Genomic DNA, 18805 nt, shown 5'->3' with positions numbered 1-18805 from the left:
TTTTGGCAAACAGAAAATACATTACCAGTTCACATGTTCAGAAAGTAAGCTCCCCATTATAGACATACCTACTCCAGGCTGAGCCCTTCTAACAATACGACTTCTATCACATACCCAAACTAAAGCAAGCTATTACAGCCAATTGATTTTTGTTCATCCAGTGTAACATTTTTCCACAGAACTGATACAAATCAAACACTCAGTCATATGGTTTAGTTTTAGATCACCCTGAACAGAACATGGAGTTGAACTTGATGATCCTTATGGGTCCCTTCCAACTTGAGATATTCTATGAACCTATGAAATTATTCCAGTTAAAAAGATCCTCCTGCTAGTATAAACTCCAGATATTTAGGCTTTTTTTTCTTACCACTATGCTTGCACCTACCATAAAACTTCTGCCTGCCTAGCCATATGCAAAGAAGGGTGAGAGAGGGTGAAAAATAGAGAAATGGAAATCAAGTTCCTGACTGACAGTACCATGCAAGCAAAATCTGTAGCTTTAGATCCCTCTTCAGAAGAGTTTTGCTATAGCAATGTGAGTTAACTGCAAAAGAACTTCAAACAGTTTCAGCACTAAGACCTGTCAGAAGATATAAAGGGAATCATGTTATGTTTTTTTCTGGATTTCTAAAACTATGAGAAAAGTCAGGCTATCACTGGATGCTGTCCAAATTGAGTATCACATTCAAGCATGTTAGCAGGGACAAAACCTCCACTGTGGGCAACCAGAATGCACATTGCCCTGAAAGTAGTACAAAAGGACAGTCGATTCCACAGGGGGAATTCATGGGAAGCCAAATAAATTCTACATCTTTCTTACAGCTGCTTCATAAGACCTCTCAATAGCCTTGTCAAATAGGGTTAATGCTTAACAGCTTTCCATTTTATCAGCACTTTCTTTATGAGCTTTAAAATAAACCCCTAATGTGACACAGGCATTCCAGATCAATGAAGTTACAGGATTACTTCAGGCCTGAACTGACAACTTTTTTAATTTCATTTAGATTCAATAATTTTAATCCATCTGAGGAAAAATGTTCCTGAGAATGTTCTCAATTTTTAATTTTTTTTCTCCCTTTTGTAGATCCTGTTCAGGTTGGGATTTTTAAGAAGCCTGCAAGCAGGGAAGATTTAAATTGAGAGGAGTGCTTGTCATAAGTGAACCAATTAGTGCACATACTGGTAGAAAGACAATACTACTCACACAGGGCAATACTGACTTTGGTTAGAAGGGAAAAAAAAAAGAAAGAAGAAAAAAGGAAAAAAAAAAGAAAAAAGAAAAAGTGACTTTCACTCCTCCTAATCTGTAACACCCACATTATCTGCTAGAATCGTTTTTTTTCTTAGTAAGCCACCCGCACAGTTAAGATGAAATAATAATTACCAAAATAATAGCTGGTGTAAACTTGATGTAAAGGTGCAAGATAGATTTGTGCGACCAGCAAGAATGTGGTGCCACAAGAAATTAACCAGAATGGGTAAAAGTGTTTATAAAACATGCATGTAAAGTATCCAAAGTAAAAAAATTACTTGTTATAGTGCTGCCTCTTTCAAGCTTTCTTCAAGGGTGTTTTTGTTATTAAGTTGTGTTGTTCTGTCAAGAATTACTAAAGCTAAAATTGTAAACAAGGCAACATGTTGAAATCTTTGAAAGGAAGCAACTGCTCTGATTCTAGAAATAGATTTCTCTCTACCCTCCTGATTCCTGTGAAAATAAGTTTGAATACCTGTGAATCACAGCCCTCCTGACCAAAAATTAATCAAACAAGAATGTGTTAAAAACATCCTGTCTCATCTCACCCTGATTTAATGACTGATTTTTTTTCTGTTAGGAGTTGGCCTTCAAGTCTTCTGACCATTTACTCAGTTTTTATTAGGTCACTAATACTTAGAATTTTGGAGCCAGGATTTAAACATTAAAACCTTACCCAAACTCCAACATCCACTTCCGTTCTCTAGGTACTTCTCTCTAATCCCACTCCATTCACAGAGGAGCAGAAAAGTAAAAACCTCCACACAACAAGGATGCACACATGAGGTGTCTAAGGGTTTGACAAAATGAGGTGTAAAGGCCGTGAAAAAGTAACATTCAAAGACACCTCACAGAACAACATTCTACCACTATGTTTATTTATGCTTATGCCTGGGAATTTTGTAGTTCAAACTTTTTCAACAAATCTTATTTCTGAGAATCAACACTGGGACAGGTGTCAGGGGTTAACCTAGCTTTAACCCATTTAAAGACTCTCTAGGACAGACCTAACAACTGACAGGGCAGAAGTACAGCCAGCTGTCTTTAAGAACAGCCCATCACAAACAGGCTCCTGTATTCTTTAACATCGAAGGCTTCTCAGAAACTTCAGTGGCCACCTTCACATGAAGTATGCTGCTGCAATCCATGTTAGAGATGAACAGACACAACTGAGCCCTTTATTGCAGAGGAAAAGATGTTAAGCTTTTGGCCTTGAAGGGATGCATTAACCCAGCTATCTCTCAGCCTACACTTCCAGACAATGTTTCAGATCTGATGATAAGGTTACTAAGCTATCTTCTGTATCTCCTCAGGGCCTATCCTCCACAGGCAAAGAATCACTATTCTAATCTATCTGGAGTGGCATATTCAAGGTGACAGCTGAAATAAACAAAAGAGAAAAGCACTGGGAAAAAAACCCAAAACCAATATACCTGTGAGCCATCTAGGGCTTGCAATGACATGGCTTCATCACCCAGCCTCCAGTATGAGCATACCTGCAGGTCTGCTATAGTTTCTAGCAAAGGGCTGTTTAAGGTCTCGGGCAACAGTAAACTTAAGAATCCAGACAAAAGACCAGTTGCTCCAAAGACAATGTAAGGCAGAGACCACTGTACAGATTTCTGGAAAAAATAACAGTATTGAGATTGGTTTAGTCTAGTTCATACTTTATAATAAAGCACTTAACTTTTACAACCATTCCATCTGGGAACTGCTTGTCTTTGTAGTTAGTATAAGAATTACCAACCTGCTGTTGGTTTTTTTTTAGACAATATTAGATCCACACAGATTTTGGGATGGACTTTAAAAGAAATGCCTGCAGAATTGATACTCAGCATACCAAATGCTTAGTTTTTGTCTTAATTACACAAGACATTCTACACAAGATGTCTAAATTTACATATCTTTGTTTATATACGGAATCTATCCAAAATACTCCCACATTTAAGGCCTCTTATACATCAGATCCACAAAACAAAAATATACATAGTAGTGAGAAGTTCAGACAAACCAATGAAGGGACGAAAGGAGCAATGATTCCACCAACACGGGAAAACATGGAGCAGGCACCCATTCCTACATTCCTAGGAAGAAAATAAAAATAATTTATTAGTGTTATTTGCATAGGCAAAATCACAACTTTGAAAAGTGCCATTTAGTAGTGAAAAAAACAAAAACTCAGTCATAACCCTGACCACACTAAATGGCAAAAAGTCAAATATAACTGAACGTATCCCAAGACAGGAATTAAACACATTCTTTCTGCTTAAAGAGAAGCAAAAATGCCCTGCATGTTCAGGGCATTTTTTTTTCCACACATACACATAGAGAGAGACAAGAAAACAAGTGCTGTTTTAAACAATGCATCTTGTGTCTGCCTGAAACTTTGGCTAAATTCCTTTATCCAAATCCCATTTATCAGCAGATATGCCTCTTTTCTTGAGAAACACCACAGTACAGTTTCACTGGTGGCTGATCATGAACAATAATACCTGACTAAAATATCTATTAAAAATTTCATCAATATGATAGATACTTTTGTCTACTCTGCAGGCACAAACATGGGGTAGTTCTGCCTCTAGCAAGTGAAACCTCACCATTGCTTATGTATGGCCTATTAGGCATCAAGTTACTTTTACAAAGCTAATTAACCAGTCATCTTCAGTGTTACTGGTTAAGCAAGTATGAATGATTAATAGAGTTGCCCAGTTTATAAAGCACTGAAAAAGTTAGATATCACTCATCAAAGAGGTATCAGTGATGCTATTTTTACATTCATTAGTAGAGAGAGGGCTGTGAGCATACCAAAGAGCCAAAGGACTATTTTACTGCTACATAAAAAGTATGATTAATAAGAAAACAACAAATCTGAGGAAAGGCCAAGTGAGAAGAGGGTAAGGAAAGGAATTTAGCATATAAGGCTACACATAATCATTATATGTAACTGAAAATCTCAAAAGAAAAGGTATAGTTAATAGAAAAGAAGTAACAGAGAAGGAAAAGGTGATCACGTGAGAGAACTAGAAAAATAAAGACCTTAAATTGTGTTACCTGATCACCGTGGGATAAAGTTCTGATGTGTAGATGTACACAATGTTAAATGCAGCACTGATCGTCAGTTTTCCCAGCAAAGACAGAGAGTGACTATTCACCACTCTAAACACACCTGTATCTGAGAGAAAAAAATGCAACCCTTATAAGGCTTTCCAGCATTCAGATACATTTCCATAATCATTTCAATCACACAACAATATGAAGTGAAGAGGATTCTACTGGTAAACATGCACGTCAGCCATGCAATTTTCTGTTTAAGGACAGTATTTGCCAGAGGTGATCTGTACCCTCAGAAAAATTTCAAATGGGCACAATCACCTCCCTTTTCCTGCTGGACAGGGCAGGCTGCTGCTGGCCTTCTTGGCCACCTGAGCACACTGCTGGCTCTTATTCAGCTGAGTGTTGACCAATGCCCCCAAGTCCTTTCCTGTCTGGCAACTTTCCGGCCACTCCTCCCCAAGGCTGTAGAGTGGCCTGGAGTTGTGACTGAAGTGCAGGACCCAGCACTTGGCCGTGTTAAAACCTTGTGCAGTTGGTCTCAGCTTATCAATTCAATCTGCCCGGGTCCCTTTGCAGAACCTTCCTACCCTCAAGCAGATCAACAATTCCATCCAAATGTGGTGTTGTCTGCTTCTGAGGAAGCACTCAATCCCCTCATCTAGATCTCTGATACAAGACTGACCCCAACTGAATTCAGTCAACTGAACAACACCAGCCCCAAAACTGAGCCCTGGGGGACACCACTGGTGACTGGCCAGCAACTGGATTTAACTCTGTTCAGCACAACTCTCTGGGCCCAGCCATCCAGCCAGTTTTCAACCCAGTGAAAAGTACACCTGTCTGCCATGAGCTGCCAGCTTCTCTAGGAGAATGCAGTGTGAGATGGTGTCAAAGGCTTTACTGAAGTCGAGGTAGACAAAATCCACAGCCTTTCCCTCATCCTCTAGGCAGGTCACCTGGTTACAGAATGAGATCAGGTTGGTTCCTGAACCCATGCTGGCCTGGTCCCTGGCTGTCTTGAATTTGCCATGTGATTGCACTCAAGATGACCTGCTCCATACTTTTTCCAGGCACGGAGGTCAGGCTGACAGGCCTGTAGTTCCCCAAATCCTCCTTCCAGCCCTTCTTGTAGATGGGTGTCACACTGGCAAACTTCAAGTCATCTGGGACTTCCCCTGTTAAACAAGACCACTGATAAATGAGGAGAGAGGCTTGGCAAGCTCCTCTGCCAGCTCCCTAAATACCCTTGTGTAGATTCCATTGAGCACTGTAGACTTTTAAGTGTCCAAATTATGTAAAGCAGGTCATTAACTGCTTCCTTCTGGATTATGGGGGGGTTGTTGTGCTCTCTGTCCTTATCTTCCAACTCAGGGGGCTGAAGGTAGCTGGTCTGACTTATAAAGATGGAGGCAGAGAAGACATTTAACTATCTCACCCTTTTCATCATCTTTGGTAGTAATGTGTCCATCCCCAGTCCTGCATCCAACAAAGGATGGAGTTTCTCCACAGCACTCTTTATTGTTAATGTATTTGTAAAAACATTTTTTTGGTGCCTCTTATGACAATGGTCAGATTGTGCTCCAGATGGGCTTTTTTAAGATAAGAAAAAAATCTACAAGCATACTAAAAGCTGAAAACTAAATGCCAACATTTTCTGAGTCTACCACTAATATTAAACTAGTTCTGAAGGCAAGATGAAGTATAATGGATACATTTTTCAAAAATAAGTGAGGATTTTTAATGAAAAGAGCCCTATTCAGTGTCAATTCCATAGTAAGATAACATGCTTCCAGCATGATTACTTTAGAAGAACAATAAAAGACGGGTAGATGCAGTAAAGAACCATGCCAAATATCCCATTCAGCTCCATTTTGTCGGAATGGCCAGTACTTATTCTCTTGTAACAGGCAGAACACACCTTAAATGCCTACCAAAGCCACAGCATAAGCCATTACTGCTCTCAACAAATCATGCTCAGTAAAGAAAGGTTTTTGCTTCTCTGGCTAGTTAGCCATTTCACTTCCTAAGGTACCTTGCTTGTGGCAGACTCTAGCAGCTCAATAAACATGAACTCTAGTGTAATTTAGAAAAAATATGGTTTCACATTTCTTACAGATACCTTGCTTCAGAAGATTTTCAAAATTCTTTCTGAACTGTAAGTTATGTGGTCACATTACTATTACCACCATCACACCAGTCTTGAACACTGCAAAGCACTGAGGAAAAGATGGAAACTGCCTAAATTTCAGTTCTCAGGATCTTTTTACCTTGGTTATTGTCGTGGACAGACACATATAAGCTGCATGTGTACTACTTACACTGGCATGTCATTTTGCTAAGAGATACCCCAAGAAACATAATTCTTTGTGATTAAGTCAGAAACACTAGAAAGGAGTGACTGAGATGATCAGAAGTAAAAGGAAGACTCCAAAGACAAGAGTTCAAATCCAAGTCTTTCTAACAAGCTTTCCTTAAGGTTTTGAGAAGGTTGCTGTTTATCCTTTTTGTGAGATAGTTTCTCTGGCTTCAAAAAATGACTCATATGTGGTATGAGCCTGCAGAACCAGCATTCATCAAATTTGTAGGCTGCAGGATGCCACATTTACAACTTACTGTAACTATTATACACATATTCCAGAAACAAAAGGAAATATTTACCTTTCTTTTTAGGAAGAAACATGACAATAAGACAAGCCAATCCTCCCAGGAACAGAAATGCACTCAGTGTTCGCTTCCGACCAAACCTGATGTGCAAGGATAACAAAGCTTTATTCTGCCATTAGATCTGTGGTTTGCAGAGCAATGAGTCCTCTAAATTCACGTTGTCTCTTTATTTGCAATTGGAAATTCTGAATGCCATCTCCCACAAACGTTTCCTCTCACACTGTTTTTAAACAAGCTTCTACTGCATTCTTAACAAAATGAGCACCAAGAAGTCTTTATGCAGTGGCTGAGAGTTTCTAGGATTTTGATTTGCTTCCCAGTGTGTGGGCACATTTGTAAGTTCCTCAGAAGACATGTAGAGAAGAGATTGGGAGGTGGATTCTACAAAAAGTGAAAGACATGTTCAAAGTATCACGGCTCAGGAAAAGGCTAATTACCTGAATCAACAGCTCTGCTCACATTCTAGTGCACACAGCAACTACTACATGAAACCACAGGACGGCTTCAGTTGAGTTTAGCTGCAGCAGCTTCGACATTACAGTGAGAATGGGGTTTAGGAGACAGAGGTGGAAAGAATGCCATCTTGTGTTAGCATCGAGTCAGCACAACCAGGTTCGACTGCTCGAGATCAGCCTCATCTCCGAGCCAAATTTAAGACGGCTTATTAACGTGAGAGACTGAGAACAAGTTAATCTGTTGTTATTTGAAACAGTGCTATGTCAATGGCACTTTGGAATAAAAACGCATTTCTCAAAGTAGTAACACTGAAACAGGAAGCCCCACACAACAGATACAAGCAAGGAAATGCAATACAAAGGAAACCTATCCTTGAGAAAAACTAACAAAACCCTGAATGGTTCATACTTACCATTTTTGGTTAATCAAGTAAATACAGATCGGGTATGCTGGGATTTCTACCAGCCCTGAAAGGGCTAAATTGGCATAAATGCTTCCACCCAAGTCACCCACATTAAGGGTAAGACCATAGTAAACCAAGCTGCACACAAACCTGCAAAAGACAGAAAAAGAATAAAATCAGAACTGCCACTTTGGCTAACAAATCAAAGCACCAGTCTGACACAATGCACTATCAGCTATATTTAGTGTTTCAGAAGATGGGTCTAAAAATGTTTCCCTGCAAGTGTATGATGCTTTCTAGGTAAAGAAACCATTTTGTCACTGCACAGACCCAATTTTTGTCTTATTACTCAAATGTAAGACTACACTTAACAATAATGTGTATTATGAGAACAGAGTTAAAATATGATCATGATTATATTATTTGACTGGAGAAATTGTCTTTGTCCTTTTTGTATCATGTTTCACTTTCATCCATAATTTTCAAATTGTGTGTAAACCCTTTCTCAAACAGTTCAGATTACACTTCCACCTTCTTTTAATTTCTGCACCCTTGCCCAGTCTTATTCATTCTCCAAATATGATATTTTACTTTTCTTTGTAACCCTGACTAGCAGTCTTCTTTACAGAGAAGAAAGAAACAGGACACGAATTCAGTCTGCAGGAAATTAGCAATTCTCATTTAAGGAACACAAAAAACCCTATTCTTCAGTAACCATTTGCAAAAGCAACAGGAAAACAGCCCTGTGTTGTCTGCTAACAAAACAGAACCATTTGTTTTTCTGTTAATCAAAACATTTCCCAAAAAATATGCATTATAAAAACAACAGTATGAACAGTAATGCCAGAGGACTCACATACCATGTCATAAATAAGGTTTCTTTCCAAGTGGCACCAAAAAACCCTCAGAATTAGAAGAACTATCTCAAACAAAATAGGCACTTTTGGAGACAGTAAATTTCTCCTAGGGATTTGAGGTACTATCATGAGTTCCTGCTCCTTACTACAGCAACTGCTAGCACTGGCAGCACTTTCTCTTATGAAAACAAACACACTCATTAGACAAGGTAGGCCACCCACCTACTAATGGTCTCCTTACACAAAACAAAGAATAATACATATAAATTGAAAAAACTGACAGATAGCACTGGGCCAGAGAGGAGGACAGTATGACTTATCTCAGCACCCTCTAAGAGTCAGAAAGGAAGAGGTCTTGGCTATTTTAAGACTCAAAAAGCATGACAGAAATGCCAAGATGAACCCCCTCAGAAGTAGACTGTAAAAATGGCTTCACATTAGAAATGTACCATGAAAATATTATAGCATGAGGACCCTTCTTAGTCCATTGTCCCTAACAAGTCAAGCTGAGACTAAGTACAACCTATATATGAGCCTGCAGCAACATGTTCTCTCAGAGTTAGGTAGGCAACAGTAGTACAGCTCGGCCTACAACATTTTTCAAGTACCAAGTAAACATCATGATCAAGGTGCGTCCCAAGAGAATCCGATGTCGAAAGAGATCCAAGAAGCTGCCAGCCTCTTTGGAGCTCCTCTCTGCTGGAAGTTTTAATGAAAAAGTGCACTTCTGCTTGCGGTTCCTCTTTGCAATCAGGTAGAGGGCATCTTCAGCTTCATTCAGCCGGCCTTGTGAATAGAGCCATCGAGGGGACTCTGGAATGAATCTGAAAGACACGTACATGGACAGACACCTTTAGGAGTTTTCTCTTCTATGAGGCTGGACTTGTATATGGAAATTAGGCTGAAATACATTTCAGTACAACAAAAATATTTTCAGACAACCCTTCAGGTATAAAATTAACTTACTGAAACAGAGACAAAAGACTCTGAAAGGAAAGGGAACATAAGTCACATGTAATTTAGATACCAAGAAATTACACTGCATATACTCATAAATGCACACATACATATACACACAAATACAATACTTCAAATTATGGTATCATTAAGACTCTCTTAGGAGAACTCAAGCACCACATTACTACAAGTAACCACAGCATGCTTTTGTAGCACAAACTAGATGTCTTCTGTTCCTCATTTCCCAACTTTCCCCCCAAATTCTCTCCTGTAGACAAGAAGGAAGAAGCAATGCAAAGGTCATGCTCTTACTCCCACGTACATGTTTCACTTGATAAGTCTATAATGCCAATGCAAAACAATACAAAACAAATCTATTACTTTTAAGTTCCTGAAACTAATTAGAACTTTAGTCTTTTGCCAGAAGCTTTATGATTTTTGCCTCTGAGCAGAAGTGACATTTTGCTTTTAAATTTAAAGGACAATAATTCTGTGGTTTTATAGAAGAGCTTAGAAAGAAACATGTTTTCTACCCATGTAAAAAAATTCTGATAGCATTTTCTGCACAGAATAATATTTAAGCAATATCGGAGGAAACCAGTATGAAATTTAGGACTTTTTTTTATATATTCTTTCTTACAACAAAACAGGCCTCTAAGCACAGCTCTCAAGTCCCAAGCATGAAGCACTTAAAAAAAAAAAAGTCAACATCAAGTTAATTTTTTTTCCCAAAGCTCCCAAGCACCACTTAGTTTTCAAGTATCAGAAGCATCATCTCTTCCTTTTACCTCATGAACAGCCTACAGCCTCTAAAACCTTTCTCTTAGTTCTAAAGCTTCCCTGTGTTGTCTTTTCAGAAAACACCTTCATTCAAAAAGTTAGTAACTGATGCTAAATTGACAACAGAAGGAAAAAAGCCTTAAGCTTAACTACAGCTACAGTTATTTTCTCCTTTCAGCTACTAAAAGTTTGCTGTCAGGATGTATGCAAGAGCAGCACACTGATTCATATAACTTTCAGTGCTGCTATCCACAAACACATAGCTCTTACTATCTTAATAAAGAAGCCTTATTCTTTCTTAATCACATCTGAATATAAGGAAGCCGCCTATTTTTTCTTCTACATAACTTTTAAGACTGTACATCAAGCAACTTTTATGCTGCTCCTTCTGTGTAAGCACAGTAATAAGAAAAACATATTATCACATAACTGTAAAAATTCAGTAACTTTTGACATGTATACATAGTACCTTGTATAGGTGTTAGGGTGCTTTTTTCTTATTTTTGACACCTTTCTTGATGAAACTCAGTTTGCAAAATAACTTACAGAGAGAGAAGAAAGACGACTGTTCCCTCCAGGTTAACCACAAGAGCCAGAGTCCTCCAGGAACGGATGAAGTAGCCTAATAGAGCATACTGGGCGATTCCCACAGCAAAGAACAAGCCACCAATAGAACCTAACATACAATTAAAACCAAAACATTATCACTCCTTTAAGGATTATTATTAACTCTCAACACACGGGAACAGACAGAAACTAACACTTCACTAAGAATTCACTCAGCAATACAGACAAAACCACAGCTATTTGCTGTCCTTCACCCATGCAGGACACAAGTATTAGATCCACTTGCAAAGATATAAGCCCCAAATGCACCACTTTACGTCCTCCTCACGCAAAGCTCTATAAACAATTTATTCTTGTAATTCCAAATATAAGTATTTTTCAGCTTTCTATGTGTAAATATAAATACTACAACCCATTGCAAACCTGTTTGTTTGGGTTTCTTTAGGAATTTATAGCATGCATTAGCAGCTCTCATGATTTGTAGGATACCCCATTTCAAATAAGTCTCAGCACAGCACTTCTTTGAAACTTGTCACACACTGAGCAAGTCAGGCCCTAGAGCTGTATCAATACAATTTAGATGCATTGTATCTTAAGAACAGCTTTAACACTAGCAACCAAGACAGTTAAAGGTGTCTACCTTTTTATTAAGGTTGATTACCACATGTGGCTTTTTTTTTTTAAGGCATAAGCAATAGTTGTCCCATTTTCCTATTATATAAAACCACTTTTGATTTCTTGTTGAAAAATGCCAGCAATAAAAGAACTGCTATTTAGCATACAGACACTAAACCTTGTTTAGTGGAGTCCAAAATTCCAATGAATAGAGCTCAGCTAGCATGAACTTGGCATGAGGTGTGTCAGGTTCACAGGGGATGTATGAACTTGACCTTCATGAATCCCCATCTGCTGTGCTTATCTAAGGTTCATATTAAACAAAGCAGCTCTCAAAGACTGGTCAGATAGATCCTCAAGCAGAATAATTCAGAGATACTACGGTGCTAGCTTTGATGTGTTTCAAGTGATGTGTGAGACTGAAATCTCTAAGTTCTGAGGATAAAGACACAGACACTCAGACTTTACCTGCTAATGCCCAGTAGGCAGTACCCACACACTCATTTAGGAGAACAAAGGCCACCAGAGACATCCCACCGTTCATCATCCCTACCAAGAAGCGAGAGATGGCAAAGAATTCATAGGAGGGTGAGAATCCATTTGCAATGGCAAACAAAATGTCAAGGGCAAAACCTGAAAAGGCAAAAGGCTTCATTTCAGAAGAATACCTAGAGAATAATAGAAGCATTTATCAAGTAGCTTTACTTGATGCTCAGTGGCACCTGTCCCAAATAATCACAGTGAACAACTACAGCACACTGCTGCATACTACAGGTCTGGGCAAAAATTTAAGCACTTGAAGTCAATATCATAAGAGGGGGGACATGAAAAGAAGGGTTTCTGATACATAAGTTGCAGTGGAAAACCACAGTTCAGTTCACAGCAGAGTTTCTTCACATACTCAGAACTACTACTTGACTCATTAAGATGGCTTGATATTGATCCCCATACAGAAATCAGAGATTAAACATATGACCATGTATCTCCCCTCATTCCTGAGTAGTCTGTACAAACAACCTACGGGAAACATTAATAGGTGACACACTACATATGAAGTTTGCACTATGGAGCAGGCCTGTTTTTATTTGCTTTGAATGAGGTTGTTCCTTTAAAATAATTGTAGAAGTCTGTTTTTAATTCTACATACTCCTCCACTGACACACAGTATTATAAATAGATACAGAAAACATGACATTCCAAATGCTGTTTGTCTGGGGACAGTAAAATATGCTTGAGTTTTACAGCATGATGAGGCTCAATAGATACGTAACGATTGAATCATGTAGCCAGAATACAAAAGGTGAAATAAATTCATAGCAGGTCATACATGTAGACATTGCTAAAAAAAAATAAATCACTAGAAATATTAATTCCAACCTGTGAAGATCCCATGAACATGAAAAGCATGGGTGTAAGACCTTATTGTATGATTCCTAAAATCAGAACTCCCCCCAGACATGCAGATGGTGACTAAATAATCAAATATTAATTTCTCGTCTCTACTGATATTCCTGAGGTATACCAGAAAGACAAAAAAAACCCAAAAGAAATCACAGCTCGTTATTCACTGCAAGCTCTCAGCAGATTCTGGGGTCTTGTCACTGACCTTCAGAGACGTGACACCTTTACTTCATTCATTTTGTGTAGGTGGCAGTGGTTACCTGTGAGATAGACTTTCTTCCTCCCAAAGCGATCTGAGAGCTGGCCAAAGGAGATTGCTCCAAAAAACACACCACTGAAGTACAGAGAACTGGCAGCACTGACTTTGTACGATCTGTTGCCAATTAAAAACCACTAGATGGTGAAGGGGAAAAAAGAGGCACAATTAATCAGAATCCAAGCAGCTCACCAACATCTAATACTGCAAGGGGATGACATACTTGAAGGAAGATCAGACTTTGCATAAGTCACCTAAGCATCACAGTCATAACACAGTCACTAAAGTACAACTGCTGTCCCCTAGATGCACTGGGGTGCAGCACTACCAATTGCACAGTTCTCCCAAATCACATGCAGTCATTGATTCCAAAACCAAGGACAGATGCCTCATTGAATATTGTAATTTTTGCAGCCTTCTCCCAGTCTCCCTTTTATTTTCCCATTTTTTCCACATAAATCTATTAGCTTAAATAGACTCAGTCATTCCTCTCTCAACATGTGTCACTCTAGTGAGTAGACATACTATGCAAAAATTAAAACAGTGGGGTCTGTCCAAAGATATTCTTGCATATGCTCCTCCTTATGAACTGTCTTGTCACTGAGAAATACTTTGCTAGTGTTAGACAGGTTTCCTGGTATTGCAAATACTCAACTTTTTTGCAGTCTACTTTGTGTCATTTCCAGGTCTTCTCAATTCCAAATACAAACGTGATCTTCATATGTTTGATTCTTTTAGACTTAATGTCTGAGATTGAACCTGACAGGAAATTCTTTTCCCCACAAAACCATAGAATGAAAATATGCCATATTTTCACTGTACAGAAGTGATTTCCTTTTGTATTCTAAGATCTCCACATCTTGCGTTCTTTTCTTTTACTACTTCGCTTGCACCTTGAGATAATGTTTCCTTTTAGTGACACCCAGTTGTTCCTCCTGTGCTGGTAAGCTGATGATTATGTCATTATCCCTGCACTAACACACTAATCTTCTCATAATCTTCTCTGCTTCTACCAAAACCCCATTAGACATCATTTCTAGCAAAGCTTATATTATTTCCAAGCTCAGTTATGAACTACCTCAACATGAGAGCAGAACCCCACAATTAAATCTCACCAAGATTGGGGAGCTAACAAAACAAAATATCTTGCTTACTTTCAGTATATGCTTCATTTTGAATTGTCTCTTGAATATTAAGGTGTTTACTGGTATGGTAGGTAATGTGCCCATAACGAGCTGAGACAACAAAATGTAATTTTAAGACTCACTATGTGACCACAAATCATTCTCTGAAGCTTCACTAGAATTTAAAAACAATTCATAGAAAAATACATTTATATAATACTAGAATATGGGATTAGTTTTATCTTGAAATAACACAGTCAGGTTGTTTTTTCCAAGAGCTACAAGAATCACACCCTAAGTTTTGGTATAGAAACTTAAAAAGCTGACAACACTGAAACTCAGTGACACTCGATGCTTTCTGAATCATTTAGGGATTAAAGGATAATTTGGTTGTGAAGCAAAATCTGGTCTGCAACAGCTAAGAAGCCCTTTAACAGGCTCAAAGCTTTTCTCTTTCATAGAAAGCATCTTACATATATGCCTGATATTCATAAATGAAGCTTTTAACATCACAATGGTTTTCAGTCTAAATTTGCAATGGTCATGCTATCAGTGAGTGATGCCAGAAGATAAGCATTTAAAACACCCCCAAGTGTAGCAAAAAACTTCTTTACATATCAATATTGTAATTAGACTGTGATGAGATACCCCAAAAATAACTGCATTCTCACTAAAATATTTGTACTTAGAGCAAATTATAAATGTACTAGGCATTCAATTAAGAATTAAAAAAAAGGATTTTAAGTATTTCCAGGATTTCCAGTATTTAAGTATTTAAGGATTTCCAGTGGGAAACAGGAAAGGCAACAAGACTTTATACACACAGGATTTACTGTGTGTATAAACTATCTGTATTGAACTGTGTTAAAGAACTTCGAAGCAGAAGATATACAAATTGCCTTGGGATTTTTGTTTTTTTAATTTGTATTTTTTGAGCCATCTTCATTCTTTCCCTGAATTTCTTATCTATGCAAGTAAAATGCATAAGAATCTTTATAAAATTTCTGTCCTAAGCCATTGCTAGGCTACACAAACATGTCTGACATGCCAAATTTAAGAGAATGGAAGACTCCTGGATAAATTTAAAAGTTGAAAAGGAAAAACTCACAGAAGGTTTGAAAACCACATCAAGCTTTAAATAACACTTGAAAAAAAATCCACTGTACATTAGAATCTTAATTTAAATAGTGGTATAAGTACTCATATCCTCTTTATTACCAGAATAAGAAGCAATGCCTGTTGCATACAACTGTTTGGTTCTATTCCAAAGCTTGCAGTTTTCACTAATATGCTCCCAACAAATAAAGTTAAATGCTTTACAGTACTAATTCAGATGACATTAATGCCTCTGGACACTATCCATAAATTATCAAGCAGTACTACACTTGACTCAGTTGTATAGCTCTGAATTAAGGTCTTTTAACAGATGCTCTCAGATAGGGTTCTTGCACAGAATGCTTTGACATTAATAGATACTGAAGGTCGCAGGAAGGGCAGGTGTTGCACTCATCAGTGTGGAGTTTGGCATCATTTCTACAGGGACTGTGGCTAGACAATGGAAGAAGGCACAAAACACAGAGGCCACATCAATAAAGCTAAAGCTTGTTCTGGGATAGCATGAGGGGGAATAGCTTTACCACCTGACTCCCCACTCTTTGTCCATGGCTTCCTTCACATCTGGAGTTGCAAAGACTGCAGAAGCCATTTCCTCTTCAGTTCCTCCATTGGTTGCCAACTGTATGATGCACTATATGTATTTAACTTTAGCAAGGTGGCCAGGAAGATCCCAGGGTATACAAAAGACTTTGAGTGCATTGGTTCAACAAATGACTTGAGCTCAACTGTGTAACCAGGCTACAGAATCCCATACATAACTTCCACATGGAAAAGGTGGGACGTTTTGGAGCAGAACTTTTGGTCAAGATATGCACAGCAATATAAAACTACCTGTTCTCTAACTGGAGGTAGCATGGGTATCATTTGTTAATTAAAACATACATTAGTATGGGGGAAAGAAGCAGTATAACCAGCCTCCACAACTGACTCATTAAGATTTACTACTCAAATATGAGGCAGACAAAAATGTTTCAGACCTACCTCAGAGACTATTGATGTGAAACTGCTGCTGAAGTGTACGTGCTTACGCACCTCGCTGCCATTGGCAGTGAGAAGCCATTCCCCAAAAGCTTTCTGCTCACTTGCTGATTGGTTGCTATGGCTCTGATTAGCTGAGAGCTCTTGGAGATCCCAGTAGTATGGAGGAGTCGCACCCACCAGTGCAATGAGGATGGCTTCAGTGGCCACATAGAGCTGGCATGAAAGACAAAAAACAAAGATGTTAAACATACATCAAAGCGGTGTTTCTTCTACAGCTGGATCAAGTCAGTATTAAAAATATTCCCATTATATTTATATTTACCTTCTACCACTACAAGAGGCCTTGTATAGCCCTCATCTACCAAATATCACACACTAAAGAACCACAATTTCAACACGGTGGTTTTCACACTTCTTATCTATTGATCATTTGAGAAAAGTTCCCTTTCTGACAGCCTTCCCTCAGAGGCCCCCAAACTCCCACACATTGCAAGTACATCTCCTAGATGCACAAAAAGTTGATAGTAGTACTACTAAAGAGAGAAAACAAAAATATTCTTTAATGAAAGTATATTGCTCCACTACATCCTCTCCCTCCACCTACATTGCTCATTCTTCTGATCAGGTATTTGGAATAGCTCTCCTCACTGTTTCATAACTGGCCCTTCCCAGTTCTACCAAAATTAATTCTTTCCTATTTTTAAATCTTCCATGAACCTATTTTACTCAAAGAGAGACAGGGGAGCACATGTGAGTGTACATATTCATTTTTTATATATCTACACATTTATAAACACACAAAGTCTAGATACAGTGATTAACAGCTGGCTTTGTTTAAGAAAGAATAAAAAACCTGGCAAACCCCATGTATGAAGCCTGGTCTAGAGCTAGGTCACCATTGTTTGCTCAGAACATTCATAGGCCACTGCTTTAACTGTCTACATTGCAACTGCACTTTAAAATCCAGTATTTTGAGACCTGCTTGAACACAGAAGTGCCTTGGAGTTCTGCAACAGAAGGCAGATGATAAAGTATTCTAAGACAAGAACACCTGCTGGTAAAAAACAAAGACGCCCTGCCCTCCGAATAAACCCGCCACTTGTCTCAAACCCTGAGGAATAGTAACTCAACATGGTAGCTCCTGACAAAAAATAAAAGATCCTGTTATTTCTACTGCCTCTTTCCTCCAATAAATAAATTAAAAAACCCCAAACATCAAACACCTCAGTCATCCCACTCTATTCCTTAAACCCCATTTCAGACACCTCCTAACTAGAGTCCTTGCTCTGCTCCCAGCATCTTCTCCATGTATTCTTGGGAAAAATAAATCCGTAGGTAGTGTTTTCTGCCAGAAGGCTGCTTCACATATAATTCTCCATACTGGAAACCCCATAGATAGGCACAAAAAGGAAGTCTGAAGACCTCTGAATTCTGATGCAAGCATCACCAGGTAATCCTATGATGTACAACAGGTGAGCAGTCAGAGTTACAGAGATCTAAAGGATTATTACTATTGAATTATCACAGAGACCCTCAAGTTATTATCTGAAAGCACAACCTTTCCATCAACTCCTTTTTGCATTCTATATCATAAACTTCTACTGTAGTGGCAGGAGGTAAATACTAATTTAAAAAAATAATGCTCATTCTTTTTTTACTATAACATTTTTTTAATATCAAAGGAATTTGGAAGAAAAAACAATCTGTTGATTATGTTATCATTTAAGCTAAAGCACAACTTTGAGATAAACAACGATTAAAATTAAAAGACCTCATCTGCAAAAGAAGGCAATAACTAAGATTAGTTGGGGAAAGAGGCATTAAAAAGCTGAGAGGCCACTTTTCTAGGGATGTATGGATACTGTACTTGGAAGAATAGTTTCAAACTCCTGAGCAATGAGAATTACAGGTCACGATCTGTGGTGCACCCCTATACTATGACTCACTCAGGCAGTGATAATATCCGGGGTTTTGTCTTGAGAAATAATAAACATATTTCTGAAGTAGCTCAGGAAATGAAATCTTCAAGATATTTGGTTTTGAGAAAGAAACCATAAAGCTTTTTATTTTTGTTCTAGGTGAAGACCACCCCAACTACAGAAAAATAAGCCAAAAACATGTGATTGCAGGCACATAAAGAAACATTACACATTTTTTCAATAAAAAGTTCAGCTTTAAGCATCCCAGTGGCTGGAAAAAGCAAGGACAGAACAAAGAAGTATTTTCAATTGATCTGTTGAATTTTTTAAAAAAAGGTATGAAGAGGGCTATATGTTTTGATGTCATGAAACAGTATTGTTTTATACTCAAGTACACTGC

General features: G+C 38.3%; 1 protein-coding gene across 2 annotated transcripts in view; it reads right to left on the bottom strand.

Annotated features, from left to right (window-relative positions):
• SLC22A15 (solute carrier family 22 member 15) overlaps positions 1–18805 on the bottom strand; it is a 37432-nt gene that overhangs the window by 8617 nt on the left and 10010 nt on the right. Inside the window, exons 2-11 of one of the 2 annotated variants that reach the window (XM_071760376.1) lie at positions 16487–16699; positions 13270–13402; positions 12077–12241; positions 10973–11102; positions 9298–9513; positions 7842–7982; positions 6968–7053; positions 4307–4427; positions 3267–3339; positions 2689–2877 (exon numbers count right to left, since the gene is read on the bottom strand). In XM_071760376.1, the coding sequence (XP_071616477.1) occupies positions 2689–2877; positions 3267–3339; positions 4307–4427; positions 6968–7053; positions 7842–7982; positions 9298–9513; positions 10973–11102; positions 12077–12241; positions 13270–13402; positions 16487–16699 (1467 nt within the window). The remainder of the gene's footprint in view (positions 1–2688; positions 2878–3266; positions 3340–4306; positions 4428–6967; positions 7054–7841; positions 7983–9297; positions 9514–10972; positions 11103–12076; positions 12242–13269; positions 13403–16486; positions 16700–18805) is intronic. The other variant, XM_071760386.1, reaches the window with a different exon arrangement.

Source organism: Heliangelus exortis, chromosome 1, assembly GCF_036169615.1.
Source record: "Heliangelus exortis chromosome 1, bHelExo1.hap1, whole genome shotgun sequence".
Taxonomy (NCBI): domain Eukaryota; kingdom Metazoa; phylum Chordata; class Aves; order Apodiformes; family Trochilidae; genus Heliangelus; species Heliangelus exortis.
This window is presented reverse-complemented; position numbering and strand designations above follow the sequence as displayed.